Below are 17,347 nucleotides of genomic sequence, written 5' to 3' on the forward strand. Positions count from 1 at the left end.
GGGAGGAAAGAGGGGCTAGATGTCCAATCGATTGCCCATAGCCAATGATTTAATTAATCATGCTTATGCAATAAAGTCTCTGTAATGCCCATAAGGGCAGTATTCAAAGAGCTTCTGGTTGGTGAACCACAATTTATCCATTTACTTGTTTCGGGATACCTGGGTTATTTCTAGTTTGGGGCAAATGGGAATAAAGCTGCTGTAAACAGTTATGTATGTTTTTTTTGTTTGTTTTGTTTTTGTTTTGTGTGTGTGTGTGTGTATGTGAACACAAGGCTTTATTTTTTATTTTATTTTATTTTTTTAAATATATTTTATTGATTTTGTACAGAGAGGAAGTGAGAGAGATAGAGAGTTAGAAATATCGATGAGAGAGAGTCATCGATCAGCTGCCTCTTACACACCCCCTACTGGGGATATGCCCGCAACCAAGGTACATTCCCTTGACCGAATCGAACCCGGGTCCCTTCAGTCCCCAAGCCGACGCTCTATCCATTGAGTCAAACCGGTCTCGGCACAAGCTTTATTTTTTATTTAAAAGTTTTTTATTGATTTTAAGAGAGGAAGGGGGAGGGATAGAGGGATAGAAACATTGATTGGCTGCTTCTTACATGCCCCCAACTGGGGATCGAGCCCATAACTGGGATATGTTCCCTGTCTGAGAATCAAACTGTGACCTCCTGGTTCATTGGTCTGATGCTCAACCTCTGAGCCACACTGGCCAGGCTGAACACAAGTTTTCAATTCACTTGGGTAAATACCTAATAGTGGAAAGGCTGGGTCATAGAAGTAGTTTATAAGAAATTGCCAAATAGTTTTCCAAAATGAATGTTATGCTTTGCAATCCCATCAGCAGTAAGAGTTCCTGTCATCCTACATCTCCAGCATTGGTGCCCATCCTCATTTTAAAGTGGAAACGGTCCCCTACTTCTACTCTGGCTTCTCCTTCCTGTTCGCCCCTGCTCATTTTACAAAATAGTCTGAATTTTTGCTTTGCAGTCTGCTGGTATTAGCAAAGGTAATGATTTTATTTTAAAAATACATTTCTATTGATTTCAGAGAGGAAGGGAGAAAAAGAAAGAAACATCAATGATGAGAGAGAATCATTGATCAACTGCCTCCTGCAGGCCTCCTGGGAATTGAGCAGGAGACCCAGGCATGTGCCCTTGAGTAGATTCGAACCTAGGATCCTCCAGTCCCCAGCCTGACTATCTATCCACTGAGCCAAACCAGCTGGGCACGAAGGTAATGATTTTAGACTACTTTATATTTCCACTGTGCACTAAAGTACTCTCTTATTATTTATTTATTTATTTATTTATTTATTTATTTATTTATTTATAAATCTCCTAATAGTCCTAAAAGGCAGTTTAGGAAACATCCTTAAGTTGGTATGAGAGATCATGGCCTGTTTGAAAAGAATTTCTTTCTGGCTTTCCCAAACCTCTGCTTCTGTAAACCTCTTAGATCCCTTCGCATCTCAGCCTCTTTGTAGTCTACCAGATAAACCCACTGAAATGCAGGATGGTCAAGGGTCTTCACTTGGACGTGGCAGGAGAGACTAGTACATGTGGCTTCCAAGCTGGGTGGGGAGGCTTTAATTCCTCAGGAAGAGCCACGTGTCTTGTTCCTGCTCAGCGTCGCTGCCTCCTGACGTGGCAGCCAGCACAACGTCATCATCATCGGAGCCCTCGTTTGACATCTCTCCTCCACGTTCCATCTGCCTGCTCTCACTCTGTGCAGATGGCTGATAGGTCCCATAATCCCCGGAAGCCAGGAACCTCTCTGATGGCATGACAAGGTGGACAGGAGTCTCTATCCCCCCTGCCCTGCCCTCCACATGGTTTGTGTGTGAGACTGTCCCTTCTCCCACCGGCTGCTGGCTTCCATTGGGATCTGCTGGAGGGACATTTTCATAATCTCGGCAGCACCGAAAGGGCATCCAGGGCTGCGTCCCCTGGGTGGCCCCCAGGTCCAACTCTGCCGTGTTGACATAGTCATTTGAGGTCTGAGAAGATCCTTCCTCATCGCTGAGTGGATCATTGCTCTCAGTTCCTGGAGGCAAAAACCAGGCGTAGTCATTGGCATGGGCACAGCCCTTGTCTCTTTCCTCAGTAAATCCCAGCTCCCGAGCACCTGGGAGGACAAAGCGGTGCCCAGGGGGGTGGTGGGTAGAAGCCAGCCTCTCATCAATCTCCGCTGCCGGGGAGACATTGACATAGTCCCGGGAGTCCTCTGAGGAAACGCTCGGGTGGTCTCCAGCTGCTCTGACGTTGACGGAGTGCATGGAGGGAGTGAGGTTCTCATACATCCGGGCCCCCGCGGCGTTGTCATAGATGCCCACGGAGTGAGCCTGGGCTCTGTGCACCTGGAGGACATGGCCGGCCCGGGAGGTCTGTGTGCAAGAAGAGAAAGCCAGTGACAGGAAGGAAGCAGAGACGGGGACGAAGCCTTTCCTCTTCCCCACCCGGTACTCTTACCGGATCGTTCCTGCACCCCGTTCTCCACCTCGGAGAACAGTTCTGAATCAGATACAGAGACGTTGGATGCTAGGTAGGCATGAGCAAAACGGGCTGAGCTTAGGGAAAGCAACAATGCAATATGACGATAAACAGTAACTGTACTTTGGCCACAACGTGGGGGTTCGATGGGGAGTGGAGGAAATACTATAAACGGGACAGAGCCTGCCAGGTCAGGGCACATTGAGGGGCGATATAGCCTAGTGGCTAACGGTGGAGACAGGCTCAGACTGAGGGTGCAGACCCTAGCCTCACCCCGCTGCATACTCTCCTTGCAACCTGAAAGGCTAGCCCCACTTGAGCAAGTTACCTCCTCTCTTCATGCCTTCCTTTCCTAAGTAATAAAGTGGGGATGATTATAGTATCTACACTGAGTGGCCACATTATTATGATCTCTGAACACATAATCATCTGGCCACTCAGTGTATATCCTATATAATAAAAGGCTAATATGCAAATTGTCCCCTCAACCAGGAGTTTGATGAGCAGGCAGGCTGGCCAACCACCCATGTCCCCTCCCTTTGGCCAGGCTGGCCAGACCCCACCCATGCATGAATTCATGCACCAGGCTTCGTACACACACACACACACACACACACACACACACACTGAGTGGCCAGATTATTATGCGTTCAGAGATCATAATAATCTGGCCACTCAGTGTGTATTATAATGTTTATGTGAGAAGTAAATGGGTTGCTACATGTGACGTGTTTAGAATTGCTCCTGGCACACAGAAGACACTAGAATGCTTGCCATTATTACCAAAGGAGTTTAAGGGGTAGCTGGCACAAACTAGCTGATTACGGCCATTTAGGAATGCTGGTCTGGTGTTTCCAGAACTTCTGAGTTTTCGAGAAAAGCTGGACATCTGGACTTGCATGTGAGATCTTTTGGATTTTTAAAGGTTGGCAGCTGGCTTAAATGTTCTTCAAACATGACAGAGCCCAAGCTGACCATATGTGTGGGCTGAAATCAGTTCGGGGTCTAAGCTCTGGATGCAGAATCCCCCCAGGACCCACCCACACCCTGGAACTAGCTTTGGCAATGGCGTTTTCTCCTCCCTGCCCTGTCAGGGGAGTCCAGAATGGGCCTTGCAGGAGGAGGAGGAAGCACAGGTGGTGACAAGGAGACAGCCGCAGGGTAAAGAGAGGCTGGGTACCGACAGAAACACCATCAGCAGCAAGACCGCATTTACTCAAGATGACCATAACACCAACGAGACAGACTCTTCAACAAACAAACAGAACTTCTCTGTGGGAATTGGCATCCTGGTCTTCGAATCAGTCCCTCCACTGTCCCTGCCTCTGCCCCACACCATGAGGGAGCTCCCCTCAGCCACAGCGTAAGCCACTTGGGGTTACTGTTACTGATTGTAATACATTTCTTGTAACCTCCAAGGCTAGCTCCCATTTGGTCAAACACTTTTTGAAACTAGCTATGGTTCTCAATGATTGATGACTGTTTCTGCTGGTGGGGATCATTGAAATAATTTGAAAGGAGCTCCAGAAGTAATCTCTAAGGCAGGGTTTAAGTCTGTGTTCAGCACCAACAGCAATGGGGACTATCTGTGACCCACCTGAGACAATTGCTTTGAATAAACATGTGATCATGTCTGTTCAAACAACCCATTGCAGTGCTAACATCAGGCCCTGGAGGACTCATGCCCTGAAAGTCCCAAGCACTTGCTCATCTTTCTGAATTTTCCTCCTTGGGCAGCAGGAGGTCCTGAGGTTAGTCTTCCTGATCTACCAATAGGGCTGCCAGGGTTCGTTTGCAGGGGCACAACACCTGGGACCTAGAGTCCTTTCTCCTCCATCCTTGTGCCAGAGACAGGCAATTTCTCCCAAGGGCCGGGCCTTCCCTCGTGACTTACCACGTGTGCAGAGGGAGGGCTGTCAGAGTTTCTGGAGAGGAGGCTCTCGATACTGAATACGCGGAAACTCCTTGTCTGATGTCTCCCTGGAAGGACAGAGGACAAAGCCTGATGCCGAGGCCAGTCCTGGCGTCAGCCTTTATGCTTCCAGCATCTGGGGGAAGCGGGTCTGTGTGGGGCCTGGTATGTGGGGGCTGGTGTTCTGTGGTGAGGGGGTCAGAGCTGTAAGGATGATGCGCCCTGAGGCCTGAGGCCCTCCTCAGTGTTGGGGGCACCAGAGAACACCAGCCCAGGGGCGGGAGGCCGGGAAGGAAGCGCCTGGTGTGACCCCTCCCTGCCTGGAATGCTGGCGGCCATGATCTTCATTTTTCAGAAGGTCTTCCCCATCCCTAAGCACACCCATCTGTCCTCTGCTACCTTCACATCAAGAAGAATCAACACCCCAAACCTAGCATGTGAGTCAAGGTCTTTTTATACCCAAAGATCCTACTCTTCCCACTGCTGGAAGCTTGGAGTAAGTTGCTTCCGGGTGGTGAGAGGTGCATTCTGGGGGCAGACGTTGTGCAGGTCTGGACGCCATGGATTACAAGGAAATACTTACCTAGCACTCCTTGCCTCCGGGGCACGAGGTCATAAATATTTTTGGCTCGTTGTCTGGACGGGGGCAGAGTCAGCCAGGGCACCGTGGTGACTCGCAGGTAAGGAACCCGCCCTGCAGGGCAACGACACAGAATGGGGACCCTGGGTATGAGATGGCCCACCCTCCCCTGCACCATAAAAAATACCCGTCCGGCTTGACAAATGTCATTTGAGTTACAAAGATGAGGGACTCCATTGACAAGCAGGGAGAGAAAACAGGGCCCTGGGGTAGGAGAGCAGTGACTTTCCAGACGGATCTCCAATCTCTCCGATCAGCACTAAGCCTTTTGGACCCACAACCTAGGACCCCGAGGGAGGCAAGGACCAGGTGTCCGATAAGGACTCCTTGTGGAAAGAGTTTACCCCTGGAGAGTAAACCGGGCTTCAAATGCCATGCTAGATGATTGGCCCTCGTGTGCCTCAACTTTGGACAAGCAGGGGACTCACGCTTCTTCCGTGCTCTCCAGTTCCACAGGACGCAGAGAACCGCGATGACCAGGAGGATGGCAAGGAGTCCCGCCACCCCAGCAAAGATGCTGCTGCTCTGGTCCTTATCTCTGCAAGGAAACGGAGTGCCATGCCCCAGCCGGGCAGGGAGGCTGGAGAAGATGCTTCCCTCAGGAAGGGGAGCCCGGTGGAGGAAGGCCGAGTTGGGTGGGCTGTGTGGTGGGAGAGGGTCACCTCCTTGTGGACACAGAAGGAACTGTCCCATGTGAATGCTCACTGGATGCCAGGGGTTTGCATATGAAACTTATTTTTTTAAAAAAATAAATCTTTATTGTTCATATTATTATAATTGTTTCTCCTTCCTCCCCTCTCCTCCATAGCTCCTCTTCACCTGGTCCCCTGAAACTTATTTAATCTTTGCAACAACCCTACCTCTCTTTGTGACTAAGAAACCTGAGGTTTCGCCCGGCTGATATGGCCCAGTGGTTGAGTGTTGACCTATGAACCAGGAAGTCACAGTTCGATTCCTGGTCAGGGCACATGCCCAGGTTGCAGGCTGGATCGCCAGAGTGGATCGAGTAATGTTTTTCACTTAATTTTTTAATAAAAATGTTATTGAATTTCTTATAGAGTGGAAGAGAGAGGGATAGAGAGAAACATCAATGAGAGAGAAACATTGATTAGCTGCCTCCTGCACACTCCCTACTGGGGATGTGCCCACAACCAAGGTACATGCCCTTGACTAGAATTGAACCTGGGACCCTTCGGTCTGCAGGCTGATGCTGTATTCACTGAGCCAAACCAATTAGGGCCTTAATTAAAAAAATATATATATATTTTTATTGATTTGAGAGAGGAAGGAAGAGAGGGAAATATAGAGGTTCAGAAAGATATCAAAGATCACACAGATAGGAAGGATCAAAGATAGAATGTGAGTCAAGGTCTGTTTGGGCCCCAAGATCATACTCTTCCCACTGCATCACATTGGCCTCTAAACTTGCAAAGGCAAGCTCCTCTGTCCTTGCGTTCCCTTGTTGCTGCTCATGGGCTTTCTGCCTTTCCAGGAGCAAAGGATTACCCAACTGACAGGGAGCGGCTCTGTGACAGGGGCCAGCTTGTGTGCACTGGAATAACCTTCACAGCATCAACGTGTGGAGCTGGTCTCCAAGCAACACTCTGTTCCGTGGAATTGAACCAACACAACCGCCAGCTGCAATTCCCCTGCAGGGATGGGGTGGAGCTGCTGCTCCTTGTTGCTGTTGTAACAGCAAGCAGCCGGTTGAGGCCACAGGAGTTGCTAGCTGACCTATTAGAAACCAGGTCATCTGTCAGGGAAGGCTTTTGTCTTCTTGGGCTCCAGGCTCGTTTATCCAGCTTTATACTGGCCATTTCCACTAGGCTGCCTAACCTATCTTAGCCCAAGTCTGTCTGAAACAGAACTCCCTTTCTCCCCATCTGCCTGCTCCTCCTCTGGTATTTCCCATCATCTAGTGGCTCCATCGAAGTCACCCCTGGCTGCTCTCTTTCTTTCATGTCCTACTCCTAGTCAACCAGCAGATTCTGTTGCTCACCCCTGGGCATCAATTCCAAATGCAGCTACCTCTCACTCCTCCTCTGCCTCCACCCGGCCTAGGCCACAGTGTGCTCCACACGGACCTTTGCAATAACCTTCCTAATGGGTTTCTTGCTTTCACTCTTAGCCCCAACATACCATCTTTACACACGAGCCAGCGTGATCCCCTAAAGTTTAGGGCCTAAACAGTAAATCAGGTTGCACCCTCATCTGCCTGCAACCCTCCATGACTTCCCATCACACCTGGGGTAGCACCCACAGTCCCACCCCCGGGAGGACTTGACGGCACTTATGTTCTGACCTCTTCCTACCTCCTGGCCTCATTTCCTCCCACTTCCCCTCTGACAATTCAGCCAGGACTCCCTGTGTTCCTTGCCCAGGCCAACCACGGTCCTGTCTCAGACCTCTGCTCTCTCTCCCACCGGCCCGCATGGCTCAGCCCCTCATTTAACTCTCATTCTGAGAGGTCACCTACTCACACAGGTCTTCCCTGGCTACACCGTACCACCAGCAGTCCCCTTACTCGGCTCTGGTTTTCCTTCATAGGGTTTATGACTGACATTATTATATGTTCATCTGTTTTTTTAAAAAAAGTATTTGACTCTAAGCTCCAGGAGGTCAAGTACTTGTCTATCGTGTTCACCTGGTGCCTGGGACTGTAAGGGCCTGAGAAATATTTGTTAAATGAAGGAAGGAGCGAATTATTAAACAAATGGATGAATATGGAAATCAGGGGTGGGGTGGGGAGTCCAGGGTTCTGATGTTATGAATTCATTCCCCATCAATGGCCCCCTCCATCTGCAAGTGACATGTGTTTGTCAGGGTAAAAGCTTTTATTTCCCCCCAAACTACAGAGATTTGAAGTTCATTATCGTTGAGTTGTACTGTTACCACAACACCGAAATTTTGCCTACCAGTGTTTCTAAAGTTCCAGCTGCTGACAGACTTTATTTTTGTTAGGAAGACATGGAAAGTAACGAGTGAGCATCCAATTGATATTTGCCATTAGTTCACTGAGATTTTATGACCTAAAGCATATGTTTACCATACCTGCGATTACTTTTTTCATTCATGGCAAGTTTTTAGGATCTTTGGGAAAAGGGAGCCTTTTGATTTTTTTCATGGTGGGACCTAGTGCTTGTTTGAGGAGCTAACTTGGCCAGAAATGGGCCACATATTTGAGGTGGGACTTGAGACAGGAGAGATTGAGGAGAGCAGTCAGAGCCCCGGAGAGGTGGGAAACTCAACCGGGCCAGGCAGCTAGCGCTCAGAAAACCCCGCGTGATCACAGATTTTCCTCTTCCCCCGAGTCCTTTTTCTCAGCACCCACTCATTTCCTCCCAGAGCAAGCTTCTCTGAGCCTCCAGTTTGGTGGTCTCTGTGAGCCTGAGCCTGGTTGGAAGGGGAGGCAGCTGCTGGGTAGAAGCCCCCGGGGTAGACCAGGACCCTCGGGAATTCGGGAAAGGGGGGAAGCTCTCCACCCTGAGCCACTCACCTGTCCAGCCTGCTGAGTGTTACCTGCAGAGTAACACTGGGCTCTGAAGTCCCCCCTCCGAGTTCTGAAAGGGGTTCTGAAAGGGCCGGGGTGAAGACATCCATGGTCCACACGAATCTCTGGCTTCCGCTTCTCCTCCTAAGCCTCCTCTCAATCAAAATCAGCTGCTGGCATATGGGCCACTTTTCCTGGGTGGCTGACTCCCACGAGAAAAGGCAAAATTAGTTTGTATTTTACATATAATCCTGTGCGGGGGTGGGGGTGTGTGTGGAAGGAGGAAGTCATTTGGTTTTTAAAGTTCCAATCTTTCAAACTCCACCTCCCTCCCCCCAACTCCTTACTTGATGTCTATGACTAAAATGTCAGGCTGAGTTGACCCCAAATACAAAAACGACAGGTCCGGTTCTACCTGGATGCGCCTACCTTGCCCGCTGCAGGAGGGCAGAGCTCATCTGGGCGTGGGGCTCCCTGAGGGGCAGTGCAGGCCGAAGCACAGTCTCTGCCCGCTGGTGGGGGGGTGAGGGGCACCGAGGGGGGAGCTGTCAGGAGGCCAAGAGAGGCTCTGCGAGAGGCGCATCTTCCCCAGCCCCCAGAGCGGAGAGGAGAGAGCAAACACTTGGCCGGAATGGAAACAGAGAGTCAGAGACAGGAAGCCACACCACCAACGTGCTCGCGAAGCACGGGCACCGGAAAGTGCTCAGCTCTCAGCAGGATGGCAGAACACACGCCCCCACCGCTGCTGCTCCCCCCGGGGCTGGTGGTGCTCCCGGGCTGCGGGCTCCGTGGTCTGGGGAGAGGGGTTACAGAGGGGCCAGGTGGCAGGTTTCTGAGGCCTCTCGTGTTCCATCAGGCCCCAGGTGCACAGCGGTGTTCGCAGGCCTAGGAGGACTGGACGGTGCGTTTTAGACCCAAATGCGACCTCTGGCACCTGAGGCGGAACCGTGGGCGGCGGGTGGAAAGGGTGTCGTCACGAACGCTGCCAGATGATTCTGATGGAGCTGCTCTGTGTCTCAGTGTTTTGAGATCCTTTGTTCTGGGTGTTGCCAGCATGGGGCTTATGCTGAGTCCGCAGGGCCCCTGGAGTCCACTCTGTCCGCCCCCAAGGCCCCACGGCTGGCTGCCTCGCTCACAGGGCTCCCTGGAAGGATGGGTCGGGTCCTTTGCACACCGGTCTCAGAAGCCAAATAGTTTAGCCCCGGTGTCTACCTCAAGTGTCCCAGCTTTGAGGATTGCTCCACATTTGTTTCTCACTCTCTGACCCTCTTCCTCTGACAAATCTCCTGAAACCCTCTTTGCATCTTGGGAGTCTGAAGACTAGGGGTCACTAAGGCCACTATGAGGGGGTGACGGAGGGCCTCTGACCTCATTCTCCATAAGGAAAGCGACTCAGATAAATGGCAGGGAAGGCAGCAGTGCCTGATCACCATGTCTCTCTCCCACCCCTTCCTGAACTGTCAGCCCCTACCCTGGCCAAGCTCTCCCAGGCTCCTCCCCCGCAGGAGGGCCCCCTGTGGCTCTCCTGAAGCTCTGCCACTCCAGATCCTCACTGCCCCTCCCCACTTCCCTCCTCCTTCCCAAGCAGCCTAACCTGGCAGGAAGCAGAGATGGCTCAGGGGCAGCTGCTTCTAGAACTGGAATTGGGGTCTCTGTCCATTTCTGCTTTGGATCAGGACTTAGTAAGAAGGAGGAATCCTCACTGGGGTTTTGGAGCTCACTGAATCTTCCCCTTGAGTGTGTTGCTTGTGAATGTGTAGAGTTGTGACCTGGTGTGGTGGTCTGAAGCTGTCCACTGGGTGCACTAGCTCTGGTGCCCTCCACCTCTTCCCCCGGAGGTACAAAGTCAACCACTGCCTGTGCCCTGTCTGGGGCCACCCATCAGGAGCTACAGAGCAATCTGAAGATGGCTGTGATGGGCTTGGAAGTGCCAAGGAAAGGCCAAGCTGTGAAGTAAGGCAGGCTGCTGCTAGTGCTGAGCCTAAAGCCTCTTACTGATATTATAGGTATGAGGCATGCTGATGCCAAGTGCTGCTTGTTTGAGAGATTTTTTAGAAAAGTCTGAAGCCTGAGGCAGGACAAGCCATTCAAATGGAAAAGCTGCTGCAAACACCCTGAGTGGGACTGCAAATTGAGTGGGTTGGGTCTCAGGGAATAACCAGGATGGAGCAAACAGTGTGAGCCAGGTGGATGGAAACTCAGACATGGCACCTGCCAGTCAGCTCTGCAATGGGCGAGGTCCCAGCATAGGAACAATGACCCCTGTCTGAGAGAAAGCTGACCCCAAGTTCTTGCCCCAATGCCAGCCAATCCAGTTCATCTCCACATGACCTTAGATCCCCCCAAGCTGCTGCCCCAGTGTAGGAGCTCAGAGGGAGCAAGTCTGAGTAAGTCCATGGGCTGGCCCTTTAAAAGGAACTGCCTGTGTCTCTGACAGCCTCTGTGTCGCTCAGCCACAATCCCTGCTGCTTTTATAGCCTAAAGTTTCAGGCACTTCTCTTCACAGCACTGGAACCTGGGCTTAGGGATCTGATGTGGGGCTGGAACCCACTGCTCCTCACAGGAGGCCTCTGCAGCCTAGATCTCTCTCCTGATTAAACAAATGCTACATGTGGGTGTTGGACCAGCCCTTTCTGCTCCTCTGCCCCTCCTACCAGTCTCAATGTACTTTCTTCTTTACTGCTCTAGCTGTAGGACTCCCTTTCAGCCAGTTTTCAGGTGGTTTTGAATGATGGTTGTCCTGTATTTTGGTTGTAATTGTGATGTGGGAGGCGGTGAGTACCGCATTAACTATGCTGCCATCTTGGTTCCAGAAATGTAATCTTAATCAATCATTCTGGAGTTTTCTGGTCAAGCACCTGTCTCTATCTTTTGCCTCCCTTGCAAAGAAGAAGAGACAACCTGCCTCATAAAATCATTGTATTTCCCTTTTCTCCACCCCCAAAAGATGTCTTGATTTAAAAGTAATTATTATTTTTTCACTGAAAACACCCCTGCCCTGCCCTTCTTCCTATAAACATCCTCCAATTTGTACGGCCCCTCAGAGTACCCTTCTACTTGCTGGATGGGATGCTGCTTTATGACTTTGCCAATTAAATCTTCAAGTTTACTTGGTAGAATTTTGTTCTCTACCAGTATTAGGATTTATTTTTCAAACACCAAGAACCTCTCGAAATCCTCTTTGGAAAGACAGAGGCCCCGTGTTGAGTATCACCAGGAGTTCAGATCCTAAATTACTACTTGGGTGATCTTGGGAAGGCCTCTCATATTGTTAGGGTGTAAAATGACAATAATAACAGTACTTAGGTAGAGCTGTTGTGAGCATTGAAAAATGCTTGACCTCGAACTTGGCATATGCAAGAGCTCATTAAAGGGAGGCTGCTCTTATGTTATTATCTCATTTCTTTTCTTTTTAAAAAAAAAATATATTTTATTGATTTTTCACAGAGAGGAAGAAAGAGGGATAGAGAGTTATTGGGTCGGCAACTAAGTAATTGCGGATTTTAAAAAGAAAATCAAAGACAATTTTTTCATGGAACTAAATAACTTTATTCTGTAATGTATTGCCCATTTTTATCAATGACCTTTTGCCATCTTTCAGGCAGCATCATAATCCCACGTTCAAAAAACTTCTGGTTTTTATTAGCAAAAAACTGAATCAGGTACGATTTGACATCATCATTATTATTGAAATTTTTACCATTCAAGGAGTTTTGTAAAGATCAAAACAAAAAGTAATCAGATGGTGCAAGGTCAGGACTATATGGTGGATGTGGCAAAACATCCCAACCAAGCTCCATTAATTTTTGCCGAGTGACCAAAGATGTGTGTGGCCTTGCATTGTCATGATGGAATACAACACCTTTTTGATTTGTCAATTCGGGCCGCTTTTCTTCAACTGCATTATTTAATTTCGTTAGTTGTTCAATGTAGACATCAGAATTGATCGTTCGGTTGGGTGGTAAGAGTTCAAAGTAGACAATTCCTTTGTAATCCCACCAAACTGATAACAAAACCTTCTTTTGATGAATATCAGCTTTTGATGTTGTTTGAGTTGGTTCACCTGGCCTGCTCCACGATCTTTTCCGCTTGATATTGTTGTAAACAACCCATTTTTCATCGCCAGTTATCAGTCGTTTTAAAAATGGATCATTTTCATTACGTTTCTTTAGCAAATCGCAGCTGCTAATGCGTTGCGTTAACTGTGATTCTTTCAGTTCGTGAGGAACCCATGTATCGAGTTTTTGAACATAGCCAAGTTGTTTTAAGTGATTTTCAATGCATGTATGTGATACATGAAGCTTCTCTGCAATCTCACGTGTTGTACTGTGACAGTCCGAATTGATTATTGCTTTGATTAGGGCGTCATCAACTTCAACTGGACTACCAGAGCGTTTTTCATCTTTGAGTGAAAAATCACCAGAACGAAATTTGGCAAACCAATTTTGACACTGCCGTTCTTTTAAGGCTTCGTCACCATAAACAGCACATAACTTTTTATGAGCTTGCGATGCGTTTTTCCCTTTGCGGAAATAAAAAAGCAAAATATGACGAAAATGTTCCTTTTGATTTTCCATTTTTCAACGAACACCAAACGAAAACTACAAAACAGATCAAAAAACTTTTTTTTATTGATTAACAGCTGAATAGCCAACTATCAAATAACAAAATGTGTTTTACATTTGTACTACGTCTGCAAACCTAAAAATTCAACTGAAGCCATATATGTGTGAAACCCGCAATTACTTAGCTGCCGACCCAATAGAAACGTTGATGAGAGAGAATCATCGACCAGCTACCTCTTGCACACCCCCTACTGGGGATGTGCCCTCAACCAAGGTACATGCCCTTGACTGGAATCGAACCCGGGACCTTTCAGTCCGCAGGCCGACGCTCTACCCACTGAGCCAAACTGGCGCTGGCTTATTATCTCATTTCTTTATATTTATTGGACTGGCCTCTTTGCCTTTCCCTCTTGACTTTTAGGCTGCCTGCCTCCAGTGTGCTACTTTATTCCTTAAGGGCCTAGTGATGACACAGACATGTCCCTGCCCTCATGCAGTGGTCAGCCTGGGCTGGGATCCTTGCAGGTACTCTGCACGCCACCCAGACCCACCCAACTCCTCGCCACTTTTGTACTCTGGGCCTTTGAACGACAAGTTTCTTCATTTTCACAGCAGTTCCTTTTTCTCCAGTAGAATTTCATTTAAACCACATTTAAGAAGGTATACTGGTTATTTCTGGGTTTGGGACTTGAGGTATTTTGTTAGGTTCTTTGGACACTTCTTGCTTGAATTATTACAAAGTTCAAGTGTCATTTTTTTTTTTTTAAACCATTGCCCTAGCTGTCACCTCCTCTGTGAAGCCTTCCCCTCCTGAGAACAGGGTTCTTGCCTTCTGTGTCTCCATGGCCAGGCATGGTAGTGCTTCTCAGTTGTTGGGATTCCATTTTTAAAAAAAATATATTTTATTGATTTTTTACAGAGAGAAAGAGAGAGGAATAGAGAGTTAGAAACATCGATGAAAGAGAATCATCGATCAGCTGCCTCTTGCACACCCCCTACTGGGGATGTGCCCGCAACCCAGGTACATGCCCTTGACAGGAATCGAATCCGGGACCTTTCAGTCCGCAGACCGACGCTCTACCACTGAGCCAAACCGGTTTCGGCATGGGATTCCATTTTAAAATGTCTGTCTCCCCAAGTAGACCTTGAACCCCTTCTGGGCAAGATACAATAGTTGTTGTATCTCTGGCATTTGACACAGTGGCTGACCCTCTGAGAAGCTCCCTGAGTATGTGTTGCTGCTGTGAATTTATGACCTATGTGTGTACAGGGTGAGATATTGAGGAAGAAGTCAGTGTCTAGTCTTTCTTCCCACCCTGCATTCATCAGCCACAGGAAGAAGGCGAGCCAGGCGCCCCCTCCCTGCCCTCCGCGGGAAGGGCACCCTGAGTTGGGTCTTCTTGGCCCTCCGGGGAGATGGGGGGGTTCCTATGGCGTTTGTATTTCTGGGCCCCGGAGAAAGCGCTCCAGCCAGGCTTCCTTGCAGAAGGGTTGGGAGCTGAAGCCAGCAGGCAGGGTCACAACAGGAGCCTCCATGGCGGCCACCTCCCACCCTCCCTGCTCCTGTGCTTCTATCCCGGAGGCCTTCTCCAGTCCAGACAAGTCTGAAACAGAGAGCAACGGCGGAAATACCTCTCTTTTAAGTTCTTTTCAATACTTTTCTTTTAAGTTGTGAGAGAGCAGCAGTAAGACAGATGTAGGAACTACAGAAATATTGCTCATTTCTCTGCTCCCTGTCCCCACTTCACCCAAGGCCCTTGAGAAGAGGGAGGAGATTTGGGAAGCAAAAGGAGTGTGACCAGACTAGCGGGGGATGGTTTCTGTCCCTGCTCTGGCCAAGCCTTCGAAGAGAGCCCTTTCCTTAGGCCTGAGAGCCGGGGGAGCTCGCCTACAGGCGCCAGGGGCCCTCTCTCAGACCGTGGTGAGTGCTCGCTAGTCCCGCGCTACATTTGATCTGACTTCTTGTCCTGCCAGGGCTGGGAAGCAGTGTGTCTTCGTGGCAGGTGTACGTGAAGGCCTGCCTGCACACGTCCCAGATGCGTCCCGGATGCATCGGGAATGCAGGATGCTGCTGTGTTCGTGCACACACAACGAGGCGACTTCCAGTGGAGTTCAACAATGACAGGGAAACGCTAGGTGGACCTTCTCCAATGGTTACTTATTTTTAGGGATGATTTTATTTATTTATTTACAAAATACACACACAATCTAAAGGATGCCTCATTTTACAACAGGCCACTTTATTTCTTGTCATATGCCTAACATCATAAAGCCCAAACCTAGAGGTATTTCTCAACAAGGACTTTCACTTAACAAAAATAAGACTACTTGTGGCATCACTACTACTGTGTTTCCCCGAAAATAAAACATCCTCCGAAAATAAGTCCTATTTACAGTTTTCCTTCTGAGTGAAATATAAGGCATCCCCCCGAAAATAAGACCCCCCTAGGCTCTGTCTCAGAATGCTATTGCTAAACATGAGAGATTTGGTCCACTGATTCTGAAAGAAATGGAGTCACAAGAAATTCACCAGGAAATTCAGGAATTGGATTATGATGATGATGTTCCAGAAGATGATGTGACATGATTGCCATTGAATAAATGAGTAAATTCTTGATACTGTAGGATTCACAGTTTGTCTGGTTTGTGTTGACAACTACCGTACTACCGTACCATAAACAGGTAATAAATTTCCTTTATTTTCATTTAACAATAAATGTGTACCATATTCTTCTTCGTGGAAAAATAAGACATCCCCTGAAAATAAGACCTAGCGCATCTTTGGGAGCAAAAATTAATATAAGACACTGTCTTATTTTTGGGGTAACAGGGTACATATAGCAGTACTTTCTGTTAATTCTCAGCTGAGGATGTTTTTCCCATTGCTTTTTCAGCGAGAGTAGAAGAGAGGAGGAAGGATGGGAGGGAGGGAGAGAGGGGAAAAGGAGAGAAACATCAATGCGAGAGAGACACATTGATTGATTACTCTTGCTTGTGTCCCGACCTGGGATGGGTAGCAAACCTGCAACCCAGGTATGTGCCCTTGACCAGAAATTGAACCTGCAACCTTACAGTGCACAGGCTGACGCTCTAACCACTGAGCATGCTGGCCAGGGCCATATAGCTGTACTTTTCACATCAAGTTGGTTTGTTCTTTGAAGTCTTAATCACTAAAATTTTATAGATCATAGGGCAAGAGAACTAGTTTAACAAATTCAATAAAAATATTTCAGAACAACTATACTGTAGTTTTTGATAGCAATTTTATTCTATTTTTTAAATATATTTTTTATTGGTTTTAGAGAGGAAGGGAGAGGGAGATAGAAACATCAACGAAGAGAGGCAATCATTGATCAGCTGCTTCCTGCAAGCCCCCTACTGGGGATCGAGCCCACAACCCGGGCATATGCCCTTGACTGGAATCAAACCTGGGACCCTTCAGTCCACAGGCAGATGCTCTATCCACTGAGCCAAACTGGCTAGCGCTTGACAGCAATCTTAGAGACTAGAGCAAGAACGGACAGTGTGCGAGTTGGAGGAACCTTGGGTCTCAGCAAAGAAGCAGCAGGTCGCCTCTATTCCCAGCCAGCTCCTTCACCAGCTCCCGTGAGCGGCCCTGCTCTAACGCTAGGCCATTTCAGCGGGATGGATCTCTGGATTCACAGACCACTGCTCTTTCACAGCAGGCTGAACTCTCATTGCGAAATCGTGCATAACGGGATGCCATTGAAACAGGACCCAAGCTTGGCTTCCCACGTTCGAATCATTTCAGCACTGATTATTTGGTTTCTTAATTAGAATCACAGCATTTTGGAGATGGCCAGTTTACAGTGCTCTTAAATTATGTTTTTTATAAAGCTACGGCTCACCTGGAATACAAATACATTAAAAAAAATTTTTGTTGAACACCTGTGTACTGAGTCAACTCTGTGGAAACCTTTCAGATTTTCAAAATGTAGTCTGAAAATTGCCGATGCCATTTAACAGTCTCCGTGTAGAATGGGAAATGAAGCCGGCCGAGAGACGGGTGGGGCTCAGGACACGAGTCTCCTGCTTCCTCCAGCTCCCAGTTCTTCCGTTTTTGATCCTCCACCAGAAGGTGGGCAGGGAATTACTCAAACCCTCTCTCTCCCAACTGATCAGCAGCAGCTGCAGTTCAAAGGTCTGGAAGGGAAGCTGTGGAAATTCTGAAGAGAAGGGCTTTGGGTCATCTTGGGGGTATTTCCCCCCCCCCCCCTT

The 17,347-nt window shown here is 48.5% G+C and overlaps 1 protein-coding gene across 1 annotated transcript; it reads right to left on the reverse strand.

The window, feature by feature from the left end:
* Positions 1–519: 519 nt before the first annotated feature.
* Positions 520–9,127, reverse strand: LAX1 (lymphocyte transmembrane adaptor 1). Its single transcript, XM_084865904.1, has 6 exons — positions 8,973–9,127; positions 8,550–8,745; positions 5,482–5,591; positions 4,997–5,107; positions 4,396–4,481; positions 520–2,395 (listed from the first exon to the last, which is right to left on the reverse strand). The coding sequence occupies exons 2-6, from the start codon at positions 8,651–8,653 to the stop codon at positions 1,598–1,600; spliced, it is 1,209 nt and encodes a 402-aa protein (XP_084722030.1). The 5' UTR covers positions 8,654–8,745; positions 8,973–9,127; the 3' UTR covers positions 520–1,597.
* Between the last annotated feature and the right edge of the window lie 8,220 nt (positions 9,128–17,347).

Source organism: Pipistrellus hanaki (assembly GCF_964339955.1).
Source record: "Pipistrellus hanaki genome assembly, chromosome: 18".
In the NCBI taxonomy this organism is placed as follows: Eukaryota; Metazoa; Chordata; class Mammalia; order Chiroptera; family Vespertilionidae; genus Pipistrellus; species Pipistrellus hanaki.

Excerpts from the sequence above, each read along its gene's own strand:
- LAX1 (XM_084865904.1), bottom strand. The coding sequence starts at position 8,653 with ATGGATGTCTTCACCCCGGCCCTTTCAGAACCCCTTTCAGAACTCGGA. Across the intron at positions 4,482-4,996 it reads CCGGAGGCAAGGAGTGCTAG|GGAGACATCAGACAAGGAGT; the intron begins GTAAGTATTTCC and ends CTGTCCTTCCAG. Across the intron at positions 2,396-4,395 it reads GCCCTCCCTCTGCACACGTG|ACCTCCCGGGCCGGCCATGT; the intron begins GTAAGTCACGAG and ends TCTTGCACACAG.